Source organism: Neolamprologus multifasciatus, chromosome 23 (assembly GCF_963576455.1).
Source record: "Neolamprologus multifasciatus chromosome 23, fNeoMul1.2, whole genome shotgun sequence".
NCBI classification, from domain to species: domain Eukaryota; kingdom Metazoa; phylum Chordata; class Actinopteri; order Cichliformes; family Cichlidae; genus Neolamprologus; species Neolamprologus multifasciatus.
In genome coordinates this window covers 20,691,442-20,707,880 of record NC_140460.1, presented here as the reverse complement: position 1 = coordinate 20,707,880, position 16,439 = coordinate 20,691,442, and the positions used below count along the sequence as shown (strand labels likewise).

At 39.1% G+C, this 16,439-nt stretch overlaps 1 protein-coding gene and 1 long non-coding RNA gene across 4 annotated transcripts in view; one reads left to right on the top strand and one right to left on the bottom strand.

Annotated features, from left to right (window-relative positions):
• Positions 1-16,439, top strand: part of LOC146491475 (uncharacterized) — a 66,466-nt gene that overhangs the window by 39,250 nt on the left and 10,777 nt on the right. For all 3 annotated transcript variants that reach the window (XM_085152444.1, XM_085152442.1, XM_085152443.1), the window contains 4 exons: positions 7-438; positions 1,011-1,460; positions 3,760-4,197; positions 5,653-6,060. In XM_085152444.1, the coding sequence (XP_085008570.1) occupies positions 7-438; positions 1,011-1,460; positions 3,760-4,197; positions 5,653-6,060 (1,728 nt within the window). The remainder of the gene's footprint in view (positions 1-6; positions 439-1,010; positions 1,461-3,759; positions 4,198-5,652; positions 6,061-16,439) is intronic.
• Positions 8,585-14,778, bottom strand: LOC146491476 (uncharacterized). Its single transcript, XR_014872527.1, has 2 exons — positions 11,567-14,778; positions 8,585-10,161 (listed from the first exon to the last, which is right to left on the bottom strand). It is a non-coding gene; the product is annotated as an uncharacterized LOC146491476 (long non-coding RNA).

Genomic DNA, 16,439 nt, shown 5'->3' with positions numbered 1-16,439 from the left:
TTTTAGTTTCTCCTATTCATTTTTACGCTCCACTGAAACCAATTTAATGCTGGGAAAAGCAGAGAGAGAACAGCAGCCAGGAGAGAAGATACTGGAGCTATTATCATCAGTGTGCAGATATGGAATATTACCTTTAAATCACACAGATGATGACTACAAAGAGATGGAGTATGAGCTTGATTTCCTGTTGGATCTGTACTCTCATGTGAAGGACTGTGAGACTAAAACAGGCTTGAGTGTCCTTCCATCATTACAGTCAGTTTTCCAGTCAGCTCCTGCAGTCTGGTCCATAAACCTCTCAGAGAGAAAGACCTCCATCCTCCTGGAAGTGCTGAAACTCCAACCAGAGAAGAAACAAGTAGAGCTGACAGGCTGCTCACATGAAAAGAGTGAAGTGAGGAGTTTCCTTCAGTGTCTGCCTTATATCTCACAGCTCAGGTAAATGAAATGTTCTTTACATGATTAAAATGTTTTTTTTCTTTAAACAAAGCACATCAAAAACCAAAGACGATATAGTTTTTAAAAATATATTAACTTAAATTTTTTATTTCTTCATCTTCCAGCAGAACTTACAACAAAAATAAAAAATAAAGCAAACACAATTAATTACACAATAAATATTTTTAAATATGCATTTTCCACTTGTGTGTGATCTGAGCAGCAGGTGAAGCTGCTGTTGTACAAGATATGAAGTGTAGATGTTGTTGTTTCACTCTGTGTGTTTCTATATTGTTGATATTTAGTGTTTTACTCTCTAAAGTCAGACAGTAAATAAAATGACAGTTACAGTTCAGCACGCAGTGATTTCACACACAGGATTAGTGTTTGTGTTGTGAGTCAGTAACAGTCTAAAAACAATGTTCAGCTGCTCTGATGGAAGATGGCTTTAAAATGGACTTTCATTATATACAGGACACACATGGACAAGATGGAGTCCATCAGTAGTGTGTGGTTGTATTTATGGAGCTTAGATCAAATCATCACTAAATGTTTCCTTCTTATTGTTCCAGTGTTGATACTGAGTGGTCACGTCTTCATGAAGCAGTCAGGTTCTTTGCGAATCTGTTCTGTGCAGCAGCAGAGAGAGAACAGCAGACAGGAGAGAAGATACTGGAGCTGTTATCATCAGTGTGCACATATCAAACATTCCCTTTTCATGAGAGCTACATGGATGATATTGAAGCCGAAGACGTTGAGATTGATTTCCTGCTGGATCTGTACTCCCATGTGAAGGAATTTGAGATTAAAACAGGCTTGAGTGTCCTTACATCCTTACAGTTAGTTTTCCAGTCCACTCTTGCAGTCTGGTCCATAAAGCTCTCAGAGAGAAAGACCTCCATCCTCCTGGAAGTGCTGAAACTCCAACCAGAGAAGAAACAAGTGGAGCTGAAAGGCTGCTCACATGAAGAGAGTGAAGTGAGGAGTTTCCTGCAGTGTCTGCCTTATATCTCACAGCTCAGGTAAATGAATTCTACTTCATACAATTCACACTGCGTTAGATCAGGTAACATCTTAAACAAAGAAAGTTACAACAGTTTTTTTCATCATTTTCATTGTTTCGCTGCTGCGGTAAATCAACTCAAACAGTACAAAAAAATTTTAATTCCAGAAGGTTTACTGTTATTGTATGATTTAAAATTTAATGTAGTATTCTTGTCTTTGAGTTTGTTTAGTTTTTAGATATTGTGATTTTTGTTTTTTTCACACATCGGGTAATTTTTCAGTTATATTTGTACTCTGTCTAATTTCAGAGGGAAACATTGTTCTCTGTACACTACTGTGTTTGTTTAATTATTTTTAGGTCTGTGTTCCCCTGAAGGCTGATATTTTAAACATGTGTGATCACTTCATAAAAATTAAGCCTTGTTATCAATTCATCACGCTCATATAAAAAAGTAATTTGTTCGTTTCCAGATGCTCACATTGATTAATATATTTTCAAAGTTTAAAATCAGTTGTTTTTCAGTGAGTTGTTAGCAGCTGATCCAAGTTAATGAAAGTCACTGTGTGACTGAACAAATGAATCACAGAAGAGTGTGGAGTACACAGATTTTATTGTTTGAACTATTTGACTGAAAGAGCCTGAAACATGTGATAATCTTCTCCCTGTATGAAAATAATGACATCGTGTGATTATTAGGAAAACTGTAGCTAAGGCTACGTTCACACTGCAGGTGAAAGCGCATCAAATCCAATTTTTTTGACCCTATGTGACCCATATCCGATCATGGTATGACAGTGTGAACGGCACAAATCCGATATTTTCAAATCCGATCTGAATCACTTTCGTATGTGGTACTGAATCCGATACATATCTGATGTTTTAGAAAGCGACTGCTGTTTGAACAGTCATGTCGCATTAAATCCGTCTTTTACGTCACCGACACAAGACAGACGCCAATTATCAGCGCCGGAGAAGACATCGCGAATACCTCCTGGCCATCCAGCGTAGATGTCAGTGAAACTGTTGGGAACACAACGTCGGAGAAACGTGAACATTTTATTTGTACTGTATAATCTGCAGATTCTGACAGAAATCTTCAACTATCCTTTGAAGCACCGCTCCTCTAAAACAGCAATAAGGATCATTATTAGGTTATCTACATTATTATGTAAATAAGAAAATAACTTAAAGCAAAAATTGGGAAACGTAAAGTCCGAAGTCTTTATATTACGGGCCATCAGTCAAAAAATACTGTTTGCTCTGGGTCTAAACAGAGCGCGTTGTGTGTGACGTCTTCTTTTGCGCATGCGGCCGCTTTGAGCGTTCACACTAGAGCGCGTTTGCTGTCGCATTTTATTTGTAGTGTGAACAAGCAGACAAAAAAATCAGATTTGATCAAAAAATCAGAATTGAGCATTAAGACCTGCAGTGTGAACGTAGCCTTTGTAACAACAACACAGTCATGTTGAAACATCATCATGAAAGATCAAATTAATACTAAATACTAGTTTTGAAAAACTGGAAATCAACACTGCTGTTGGGTTTTGGAGTAGCATGTCAGATTTAAGTTCATAAAAAAGAAAACAGCTGTTACTATATGTGAACTAATTATATCTTTACATTTTTTCAGTGACATATTTCTATGTTATAAAAATATATTTGACAGTTTATTTCATCACAAATTGGAAATTAAATTGGTATGTCACAGTGCAATGTATCAAATCATCTTACTATAATCATTGTATCATGTTTGTATGGGTCCTGTTTGCTAGCAAATATTAAAACTTAGTACTGACAAACTGAAGGACAAAACTGGCATTGCTTTGTAGAATATCTCACCAGCTTCAAGTAAAAAAAATAAACAAATTGTTACTATACAGATGAACTAGCATCCTTTTCAGTTTACTCTACTAACACATGAAGATGTGCAGAATAATTATGATTTCCACGTGTGTGATTTGAGCAGCAGGAGAAGCTGCTGTTGTACAAGATATGAAGTGTAGATGTTGTTGTTCCACTCTGTGTGTTTCTATATTGTTGATATTTAGTGTTTTACTCTCTAAAGTCAGACAGTAAATAAAATGACAGTTACAGTTCAGTACGCAGTGATTTCACACACAGGATTAGTGTTTGTGTTGTGAGTCAGTAACAGTCTAAAAACAATGTTCAGCTGCTCTGATGGAAGATGGCTTTAAAATGGACTTTCATTATATACAGGACACACATGGACAAGATGGAGTCCATCAGTAGTGTGTGGTTGTATTTATGGAGCTTAGATCAAATCATCACTAAATGTTTCCTTCTTGTTGTTCCAGTGTTGATACTGAGTGGTCAGATCTTCACGAAGCAGTCAGGTTCTTTGCGAATCTGTTCTGTGCAGCAGCAGAGAGAGAACAGCAGACAGGAGAGAAGATACTGGAGCTGTTATCATCAGTGTGCACATATCAAACATTCCCTCTTCATGAGAGAGACATGGACGCAGACTTCCAGTGTGCTGTTCTGCTGGATCTGTACTCTCATGTGAAGGACTATGAGACTAAAACAGGCTTGAGTGTCCTTCCATCATTACAGTCAGTTTTCCAGTCAGCTCCTGCAGTCTGGTCCATAAACCTCTCAGAGAGAAAGACCTCCATCCTCCTGGAAGTGCTGAAACTTCAACCAGAGAAGAAACAAGTGGAGCTGACAGGCTGCTCACATGAAGAGAGTGAAGTGAGGAGTTTCCTGCAGTGTCTGCCTTATATCTCACAGCTCAGGTAAATGAACTCATTCAGTGGAAAAAAAATGTTTTAATTTCCAACAATTTACTGTAATGATACAATTTAATATCTTAATATTATCTTTTTGTCACCAATATTTCTGTTTACACATTTTGATTTCATTCACTTGGAGTCCATATTTTAGTTATATTTCTACTGTACCTAATATCAGAGGGAAACATTGTTTTCTGCACAGCACTGTGATTATTTAATTATTTTTCAGTAATTTGTTGCTTTGATATTATAGATGTATGTGTGATCAGTTCAAAACAACTGAATCCTTATGACATATTCTTCAAGCATACATAAAAAAGTAATCTTTTATTTTCAAAATATTGTTTTATTTAATTTTATAGTTGTAATCAGTAATATATTTTGAATGTTTAAAATCAGTTGTGTTTCAGTGAGTTGTTACCAGCTAATCTAAGTTAATGAAAGTCACTGTGTGACTGAACAAATGAATCACAGAAGAGTGTGGAGTACACAGATGTTATTATTTGAACTATTTGACTGAAAGAGTCTGAAACGTGATAATCTTCTCCCCGTATGAAAATGTTTGAAATAATGCGATTAATGAGAAAAATGTAGCTCAGTAACAACAACACAGTCATGTTGAAACATCATCATGAAAGATACAAATAATTCTTGAATGTTCAGAAACACTGTAAATCACTATTGCTGATGGATTTTTGAATATCATGTCAGATTCAAGTTCATAAAAAAGAAAAGAGCAGTTACTACGTGTGAACTAGTTATATCTTGGTAAATGGACTCATTCTTATATAGCGCTTTTCTACTCTCCCGGAGTACTCAAAGCGTTCTATGCAACATGTCACATTCACCCAATCACTGACTGTAAACTGAGTGCTGTCTAACTACATTCACACACATTCATGCTCCGATGGATGTATTGAAGAGCAACTTGGGGTTAGTAACTTGCCCAAGGATACTTGGCATGCAGACTGGAGGATCGAACCCCCAACCTTCTAATTAGTAGATGACCAGCTCTACCTCCTGAGCTACAGCCACCCCCTTAAATTTAATCCTGTAACACATGAAGATGTGCAGAATAATTATGATTTCCACGTGTGTGATTTGAGCAGCAGGAGAAGCTGCTGTTGTACAAGATATGAAGTGTAGATGTTGTTGTTCCACTCTGTGTCTTTCTATGTTGTTGATATTTAGTGTTTTATTCTCTAAAGTCAGACAGTAAATAAAATGACAGTTACAGTTCAGTACGCAGTGATTTCACACACAGGATTAGTGTTTGTGTTGTGAGTCAGTAACAGTCTAAAAACAATGTTCAGCTGCTCTGATGGAAGATGGCTTTAAAATGGACTTTCATTATAGACAGGACACACATGGACAAGATGGAGTCCATCAGTAATGTGTGGTTGTATTTATGCAGCTCAGATCAAACCATCACTAAATGTTTCCTTCTTATTGTTCCAGTGTTTATCCTCTGAGGTCACGTCTTCATGAAGCACTCAGGTTCTTTGTGAATCTGTTCTGTGCAGCAGCAGAGAGAGAACAGCAGACAGGAGAGAAGATACTGGAGCTGTTATCATCAGTGTGCAGATACAAAAACAGTCCTCTTAAAGAGAATTGGTCTGATTTCCTCATGGACCTTTACTCTTATGAGACTAAAACAGGCTTGAGTGTCCTTCCATCATTACAGTCAGTTTTCCAGTCAGTTCCTGCAATCTGGTCCATAAACCTCTCAGAGAGAAAGACCTCCATCCTCCTGGAAGTGCTGAAACTCCAACCAGAGAAGAAGCAAGTGGAGCTGACAGGCTGCTCACATGAAGAGAGTGAAGTGAGGAGTTTCCTGCAGTGTCTGCCTTATATCTCACAGCTCAGGTAAATGAATTCTTCTTCATACAAGTCACACTGCATCAGAACAGATACCCTTTTAAACAATAAAAAGTTATGACAGTTTTTCTTTTACATCATTTTCATCCATTATTTTGCTTCAAATTTTCCCTGAAATGAGTCATGCTACACTTTCATACTACAAAAGTTTCTTGAATCACCACTCTTGGAAGCTTTTTTTTCAACTCTTTTCATTTGTAGCAAACATACAAATCACATGTGTGACATAACACTGTATAAAACTGTATTCAAAGAATTATTCAGTTATTTTTATTTATAGCAGACTTCCTTCCATATAAAGTATAGGAGTGTTTTATGGAATCACTCAGTGTTGAAGACAAACAAAACGTGTAATCACATTGTAATTTGGATTACTAAAACAAATCTCCACACATCTAAATATGCAAAATAGTGTGTTATTAAAGAGAGTTTTGCAGACCTTATGAAGCTCTACTGCCTGGCGGATGGAAAGCAAGAATGGACCTAACAAGAGAGCAGTCAGGTGAAACAATAGAAAGGTTCATACAGCTCCTTCAAGGACCAACACCACCATTGAGTTTGGCAAAATGTTGGTTGTTCCCGATCAGCTGTGATTAAAATTTAGAGCACATAAAGCCAATAATATCCTAAAAGGAAAACGTTAGGGCAGATCACAGAGGTGGATGGTCGAAGCAACAGAACAGGAAAAAATATTTTGTCTTGAAAAAATAAATTGCACAGCAAAATAATTTACAGTATCCATTTTTATCTCATATCACTGACCAAGGCAGGTGTTAATCATTACCCAAACAGTTTATGCACAGGTGTACACTGCATATTAGAATATTTTTCTCATTGCCTGGTTAGAAATTAGGTTTGCAATAGCAAAATAATTTTACAGGATCTTGTCACAGAGCAATCATTGTTAAAAAATTTTCTTCAGGAAAAGCGCATCAACTTAGGAAAGGTATATAAAACTTATATCAACTTCAGAAATTTTACCAGGGGCTATAAATGTATTTGAAGTCTAATAAATTCACCAAGTGCTGAATTCATGAGTTGACAGATTATTAAATTATAATTTGTCATCAGTATTACAGTTGTGGTCAGAAGTTTACAGACACTCAACATGTGTATCAATGAACCTTTATGCTGTCCACTTTCAAATTGTTTTTGTCTGAGCTTTTTCTGCAGTTTAATATTTTAAATAGGTGGATGAATGCAGAAAGATGAAAGCAAATAAGTACAAAGACATAACAGACATCTGGAGACTCAACATGAAGACTCAGAGATTGTAATCAGTGCAGAAAAGCAACTTTTTATTTTACTAGTATTTCTCCGATGGGTGAGTTCACCATTGTAGACCACGGGATCTTTTCAGAGATGGGTGCTGTATCACATTATCTAATCATAGAGTATGATATAGTTGTGTTACTTGCCCATTTGGATTTTGTCAAGACTTAAAATTAGGGATGTGGCCTCTCTCACTGACAGGTAGCAGCTGGAATGGTTGTACAAGATGACTTTAATGATTAAAAAAGAAGAAAAAAAAGATTTTGGATGCACAAGTTTGGATTTTGAATGAATTAAAATCATACAGAGAGACTTAAATATATACATAAACCCCCAATAAATTTTAGTTTAAATGTTTGACCTTGACCAAACACTTTTAGTTGACATCAACAAGCTTCCAACATAATGCTGGCTGATATTTGACCATTCTTGGCAGAATTTGGAAAGTTCATTTAAATGGGTTAGTTTTCTGACACAGACTCAGATTTTAAGTGTAGTCCACAAATTTGCAATAAGATTTAGGTCCAACACTGGGAAGGCCATTCCTGAAGTTGAATGTTAGCCTGCTTTATGCACTCTAAATCCAGTTCTGATGGTTTTTGGAATCATTATTCTGTTGGGGCAGAAAACTCAGTTTCATGTTACATGAAGTTCACGAATTTGGAAGTAGTCCTTTTTCATCTTTATAATTATTATTATTATTATTGTTGGGTCTAAGTCAGACCCCGCTGATCCCAGAACTTATTCCCATGAAAGAAAGACAAGGCAACAGCGATCAATCTTTTTACTTGCAAGGGAGGCTTGTCGGTACCTTAGCACATCACAAAATGACCTCTCCGACTGCCCCCTCTCGCTCCCTTTTATTGGCAACGTTCACACAATAAACAATAGTTTACAACACATACCTTCCCCACGTAACCCCCCTTGGTTACAAAGACAAGGCACTGTGTGCGTGTTATGTGAGAATGTGTGTGTGTGTGTGTGTGTGTGTGTGTGTGTGTGTGTGTGTGTGTGTGTTAGACCTCCTGCTGACCAAAGGGTCGTAAACGCAGGAAGCTTACATCAAAAGCACAAGGATGATAAAAGACTACAGCCCTACAGCCCCCCACCTAGAACCTCAAGAATCTGGGGAGGACAGGACAGAAAGAATTCCTTTCACAGAATTAAAACAATGTACAAATGGCAAACATAAAAATGACAATATTTAACAACTCACCCTAACATTTCCCTCCTGTTTGTCATTTTTATGCTCCAAATTATTCCTATGTAGTATATTCTAGCCATGCACCTCATGCTTGACATTTTCAGCGCAGGCGTCATTTATACACAGGCTTCTGTCATGTCAGTAATTTCAGTCATGTCATATTGTTGTAAAAGTACATAATTAACAAATGTATTGGAAATCATCTTAGTCAGCATTGATCTTATACAAGGTAAAATGCATCCTATACATAAGCAAATCAGCATCAACAATACATAAACAGGAATTAAATTTTTCAAAAGAGGATGCCACCAAGGACCAGACATTAACCAAGCTATCCAGCCTTATGGTGCATCTACTCCTGTCGTGCGATTCATTATGTATTTCTGCAAGTAAACAACTGAATATCAAAAGTCAAACAAGAAGAATCATCATTCTCAAAAATCATATGTCACTACAATCCAACTGTATACAGACATATGCATTCAAACACATCAGTTGACTTCATTGTTTGTCCATGTGGCTCTCAGCTAACTTCAAAGCTGTAGCCTGGTCAACACTCCTTTTTATGACTCCTATCAACCCCCCAAATCTCACTGTAGGCTTCCTGTGGGGGTTAGAGTCAACTGGTGAGTTATCTGCATTTACAACTCTTCTCCTGTCCTGTTATCACCACAGAAAAAGCTTTGTAAAGGAAATTGGATCAAACTGTTTTGATCTTCTTGGCTCAAAACCTCAAGTGTTCATGATGTAGATGTAGACAAAAGGCTTCTCTGTTTACATCCTTCTTGCAGAAGACAAAAGAATAGGTGATGTTGCACAAATTCCATGGTAAATCTTCAACTTGGACTAGTCCATTGTCCTTTATGCACATAGGCAATCGGCCTGTTTCCAGTTCGTTTAGCTGTTCAATGTCCTGCAGCGAGTCAGATACTTTGAGTCAGACGAGCAGGTCTGTCGTACCAGAGCAGTTCACCTTCCCGGCTACTGGTGAATCAACCGTCCATTCAGGTTCAGAGCAGTTGAAAAGTTGGCAGTGTTCCAAGTACGTTTACTCCTGGATGTGTTGCTAAGGCAACCAAACAAATTGTCTCGCTCTCAGTGATGCTATATGGCCACAGTCCAGAAGAATGTGTAGCCAGTGGCATCACAAGCATAACCATTAGTCTCGTTCTTTATGTGAGCGGTTGTGTTCTTAAACTGCCACCAGTAGTTGTTGAAAACCCATGTGGGTACTGGGTGTGGTTTGCTCTGTCCCAGTGCGCTCCCTGTCATCCCACTCTGCGTCCACAGGCTCAAGAAGATGCACAGCACATTCCCAGCCATTCTGATGAGTACCTGTGGCTCAGTTGGTTTCTTCACCGGATTGAGACGAAGGGCCCTGGAGGCTTTCCCCCCCCTTTGTACCCGGTCTTCCTGCCACTTACTCCGAGCTGGCCTGGATGTGTGTCACCTTCTTGCAGTGCGCTTGATGTATCCATGTATTTCTTCCGGCAATCTTCACTGCTGTGGTCATTGTCAGCAGCACCCGATAGGGACCTTCCACCGCGGACTGGACCAGCACTTCCTCTCCATGGCCTTATCAACATCCAATCTCCAGACTTCAGACTCTGCTCCTGTGGAGAAACAGAATCATCTGGCAGATCATTTGTTCTCATGACTACTTTACTTTTAAACATTTCAAGCATCTAATCTGCTAATATGCTCTCTCTTCTGTTTTTCTATCATCACTACAGAAGACTAGAACTCTAAATGCTCTAACATATATAATCTCAAAGAGTCAGACCGTTCTCTGTTGGAGGAATCCTCATGTATATCTTAATTAATTCTATACAGTCTAACCATGTCCTGCCTGTCTTCCTAAGTCTTAACTTTACTGTTCTATTAGTTCTCTCTGCCTGCAAATGCAAAAACTTTTAAAGTATTTAATAATCCTAGAGTGAGTATAAACTACTGCTTCCATCATTCCCCCCTGTGGAGACATTGCAAAGCCCATGGCTCAAAATAGCAGCAGTCTTATACAAATTATTAGGCAGTATTGGTTTATCACACAGATGATAAACACCAACCTGCAAGCTCGCTCCTTCTGTAAGTCACAACTGTTTTCCTGCTGTAGGTGAGTGGCCTTACATGTCTGCTGATGTTGTACTGCTAAAATGTTAACACCATGTTCTACTAAAGCTGCCTCTTTTGCGATGTTATCTGCAAAAACTTTCCCTAATGCAACTGGATCTTTCCCACACATGTGTGCTGCACATTTACAAACAGCAATTCCACTGGTTAATAACACTGCCTCCAGCAGATCTTGCAAGAGTTTGGTGTGTTCTACAGGTTTCCCTGTAGAGGTTGTCACACCTCGTCTCACTTAGTGCACTACAAGGAAATGTAATGTAGCAAATGCATACTGGCTATCAGGGTATATTGTCTCTCTGCAGCTTTACACGTCTCCGTTAAAGCTAGCATCTCTGCTGCTCAAGCAAATATGAAACATGTTAGTTGTCCTGCATAGATAACTTCCTCACTGTCTACTACAGTAAAACCTGTTTTAGTCTGTCCCTCTGCTGTTGTAAAACTCAAACCATCAACAAACCAAACCTTTCCCTCAACGAGTGGCACAGCTATTAAGTCATCCCTCGGCTTACACTTCTTCTCCACGTGTTCTCTACACTCATGAGAAGTGCCCTCCTCTTTTCGTTGGCAAAAAGGGTTTGACAGATTCAGAATTGTGCACCACTTTATGGTTATGTATGGTTGTGAGAGTAACAGTAACATTAAAGACAAGTGTCTTGTAGGTGACAGAAATGTAATTTTAGTCTGCAGTAATAGACATCTACCTCATGTGGAACTAACAATGTCAAAAGTTGAAATAAACTATTTCCTGAAACATTGTACAGCTTAAGCTGCTGCACACACTGATCTCACGCATGGAGGTAAAGCACAAGCAACTAGAGCTAATCCTTTAGGATAGTAAGTTACTGGCTTCACTTGTGGCACAAGTGCTGTTAGTTATTTTACAGTCACCTGGCATTTGTGCTGTTCACAGAACCACAAGTCCATCGCTGGACCTCCTCTGCGCTGTCACTCTTTGGAGCTTGGCACGCTCCCTCAGGTTCTCATGTTCCAACGCTTCTGGAAGCCCAGTAGCACAGCTCTCTGCGCGATGCTGCTGTGCTGAAGGTGATCTCTGATCCTCCTGAAGACTCTCTCCAGGCCTCAGCTTCCATCTTGTGGGCGATCCTCTCAGTCACTCCTTCTCGTTATGGCACCTCACGACATCTACAAATTAAAAAATGACACTCCTCTCGCCACACGGCTTTTGCCATGTGTCAACTCCCCAATGAGACCTGTACAAGAATGTTGCACAGTCTCCCTAAAACAATCTCTAGGGTTTGTCCCTTGGAGCAGCTTCACTCCAAGCTGTAACCCTGTGTAAAAACAATAGTCAGCAATTAAATGTTTTGCTTGTTTAACTCGCAGCTTCAGCCTGTATCCTAGAAGACAAAGTCTTAAAGTTAAAACAGCCTCACATTTGCAACCAACTATAAATCATAAGAGTAATAAAGTATTCAGCATCACAGAGACAAGTATCATTGCAGGTTTATTCTAAACTCATTAAACTCCTACTTTTTCCCATAATTTGTTCCAAATCATTGAACATCTCAATATCATTCCACATTGTAATCAGCGACTTCCCTTAAGTTTGTCACTCACCATGAGCCCAATAGTGGTCAGATAATGAACCCCATGTAACTATTCTGTAACCACTGCACATCTGTTCAATTGTCACTTGTCTGTCTGCTGAATCCTTTAAAAACACTCTTAAGGAAAAACAAACATTAGCCAAACACACGGTTCATCCTGGTCAGGTGTCGGCCTTCCAGATTCCAGAGGAGCTGTGAAAAGTCGTAAAGTTAACACTCACTGTGGAAAAGTAACAATGGTCTCATCACAGTATGTCTCAAACTGTATTAATTTCTCCCCTGTAACATTCACATTTTCTCCAACATTCTCTCAACAACACAGTGTAATTCCATCATCAACATATAGCCAGTTTCCTTCACACAAAATCTCAGTAATCCTGTGGTAGAAAAACATAATTAAGTTGTGTCCTGCTATAAATCACATGATCAAATCACATGATTAACCATCTGCTGTAAAAAGAAATGTAAATGTTAGCGCTGCGCAGGTGTATACACTCTTTCTCACAGTGATCTCTGTGAGCAACATAAGGTAGTGAATAACACTCCCATGGTAAATTTACAGACACAAGAAATTTTAAACTAAAAAGGTTAAATTTGCAGAGTTCACATAGTCATGTGACCCAAGTTTCCTCCTGTGGTCTCCTTCTGCTCCTGCAACAGAGACACACACAGAGATACATCCACACCTTTGTCAGGTGGGGGTTAACTTCACACAATGGTGTGTTAAGTCAGTCAGTCTTGTCAGCTTCCCCATTTATTTTAAAATTCTCACTCATTCACTCAGTGATTCTTTGCAGATTGTGGAAATTATTGTCGCATTCATTTCCACGCTCAGCAAATTGACGTCATTTCAAAAAGAAAAATAATTTAGACTGGATTTCCTCGTTGAATCCTTTTGGACAGGAACTTGTTTCCTAATTGTCCCAAATAAGTGGCTTTCTCCTGAGCCCATTTTAATTTTGGAGAAGCTCACTTTGCAACAGTATTCTCGACGACGCTTCGGTTCTAATCGTGCAGATCTACTCAAACAGAGATCATCAAACAAAACTTTCAGTGCACTATGAAAGTAACAAAATAAAAGGAAATAAAGAAAATAAAGGAAAGGAAAGAAAGGCCTTGTTTAAGTCATGACACGTGTTCTTCATGCCAGGGGGATAAATCGTAACAACCCAATTGGCAGGCTCAACTTAATAACAAAAGACAAATCAACAGCCAGTTTAATCTCAAACATTCATCCAATCAGCCATACACACAACATACAGCATAACCCTGTTGTCTTAGCACATGATAAGTTTCTTCTCATGTAACTAAATGTGTGCTATATTAAAACTTCTTCACACACCAGAAACTCACAATCAGCTCACTCATTTAAAACCTCTCATCAGCATTCTGTTTTTCTCCTCTATGATGCAACCATCTGTCCTCCTATAATATTCAGTCCACTAGTCTATGTATCACTTTCATCTCACTAGTGACTTGGACAAGATGACAAACAGAATCTCATGCTTAAGATGCTGTCTGGTCTTCATGAGTATCATTGTATGTGTATATGTATGTAGGGTTAGTATAGTTAATGCATTTTCTGTATGTTTTTGTGTTCCTCTCTCATGACACTTTCATTAATCTCATCACTTCTTAAAACATCACACATCTCTCTCTGTTTTTTTTTTTGTTTTTTTTAATATATATTGTCAGGGATGGATATGTGGTTGTAACGTTTGTGTTCACTAACTTTACTTTCTGTTTCCTGCCCTGCCTAGTCCGTCTTAGACTCAATGCTGCTCCTAATGCCTCTCCATACTCAGCCTTTAATTTCTCCTCCTCTGCCTCTGCTCTCTCACGCTCTTCTCTGGCTTTTCTTTCTGCTAACATTCTTGCTCTTTCTAATGCTTTTCTACGGTGTTGTTCTAAAGTAGTTGCAGTGGATTGAGCTGTGGTTTCATCCTCAGGTTTTACAACTACTGCTTGCAATATTGCTCTTTTAACATTCTGTGCTTCTCTTCTCTTTTGAGCCTGCTCCAGCCACAACTTAGCAACTGCTAACTGCAATTCCTTCCTCTGCTTCACTTTCCCTGTTTTACCTGCTACACTTACAACTATTCTTTCTACAAGCACTTTACTCTTAACTTCCACTAATGTCCCTTCAAATCCATATTTTTCACGTCAACAACCTACATACTGCGTGCTGCCCGGTAAAAATTTCTCCATAAATTTTACATCCCCTTCTAAGGCAGACTTACACATTTTATTCCCCATTATGACAATTGTTTTAAGTTTGCGGCAGGTAACACCTTACCTCAAAAATCCAGGCTATGTGTACACAACAGGTCACAGAATTAGTTAACACCGTTTAGGTTTCCTTCTGTGTGGCTGCGTACACCTACTGGCAATCACACACGCATACGTTCATTCACACACTTTTTAAGGCCTATAATCTTAAACTCTCTATACCGCGGCAAGCTCTTTCCTCCTTATATATTGGTGGAGAAACCATACAGCTTGCGTCTACACGCACAGCTAGTGTGCTTCTGGACCTGCGACCTATCCGCACAGTCACAGAGCCGCTTCCTCTTGGTTCGCGTGGACCCGCGCAACCAACGCACTCCTGTGCTCGCGTGAAACCGCACAGCTGCGGAGCCGTTTCTTTTCTTTAATAGCCTGCGACCTTCCCGCACAGCTCTCATGGACCTGCGTCCGAAACGCACAGTCCAACGCACTCCCGTGCTCGCGTGAAACCGCGCAGCTACGGAGCCGTTTATTTCTTTAATAGCCTGCGACCTTCCCGCACAGCTCTCATGGACCTGCGTCCGAAACGCACAGTCCAACGCACTCCCGTGCTCGCGTGAAACCGCGCAGCTACGGAGCTGTTTATTTCTTTAATAGCCGGCCTGGTCGCGACTTTAACACTCCAGGGCTTTATCAGGCGTCCTACGGCCTGGCTGTCGACAGTCTGCGGCATGTCCTCTCTCTCCTCAGTGTACGGCAAAAATCTTGGGATCCGGCTCGAAGGACCAAATAATGTTGGGTCTAAGTCAGACCCCGCTGATCCCAGAACTTATTCCCATGAAAGAAAGACAAGGCAACAGCGATCGATCTTTTTACTTGCAAGGGAGGCTTGTCGGTACCTTAGCACATCACAAAATGACCTCTCCGACTGCCCCCTCTCGCTCCCTTTTATTGGCAACGTTCACACAATAAACAATAGTTTACAACACGTACCTTCCCCACGTAACCCCCCTTGGTTACAAAGACAAGGCACTGTGTGCGTGTTATGTGAGAATGTGTGTGTGTGTGTGTGTGTGTGTGTGTTAGACCTCCTGCTGACCAAAGGGTCGTAAACGCAGGAAGCTTACATCAAAAGCACAAGGATGATAAAAGACTACAGCCCTACAGCCCCCCACCTAGAACCTCGAGAATCTGGGGAGGACAGGACAGAAAGAATTCCTTTCACAGAATTAAAACAATGTACAAATGGCAAACATAAAAATGACAATATTTAACAACTCACCCTAACAATTATTATTATTATTATTATTATTATTATTATTATTGTTATTATTATTATTTTCATCTTTATTAGATTAGCGACTGCTGTTGTGATTTGGCGCTATATTAATAAAATTGAATTGAATATTATTATTATATTATTTATTATCAATCCCTTTTGTTCAATGTACCAGTACTATTGGCAGCAAAACAGACCTAATTGTATTATGCTACCACCACTATGCTTGACAGTTAGTACAATGTTCTCAGGTATTAAAGCTTCACCTTTACTCTTCCAAAAACAACTATTTCCATTGTGGCCAAGTAGCTCAGTCTTAGTCTCATCTGACAATAAAAACCTTTCTCCAGAAAATGTGGGCAGCAGCAACATTCAGTTGATCAGTCAAAATTGAAGGTGTCAATTTTGGAGCTGTGACTTGGGGGTTCCTGGATTGTTCCTGAACATCTTAGCCAATTTCCACCCATATGACAGTGACAGTTAATGCAATGATGTGAATAACAGAATTTTAACAAACAAATAGCATCAACTTTTTACATAACTTTGGTGCTTTGAAATTGAAATATATATAAATCATACTCAACATGTTGTTGCACTAACAAACTCTGTTTTAATAGATGAGCAACTAAAAACTGTTAAACAGAAAATTTTGTATTTAGCCTTTTGAGTTTACCATGATGTGTGAATA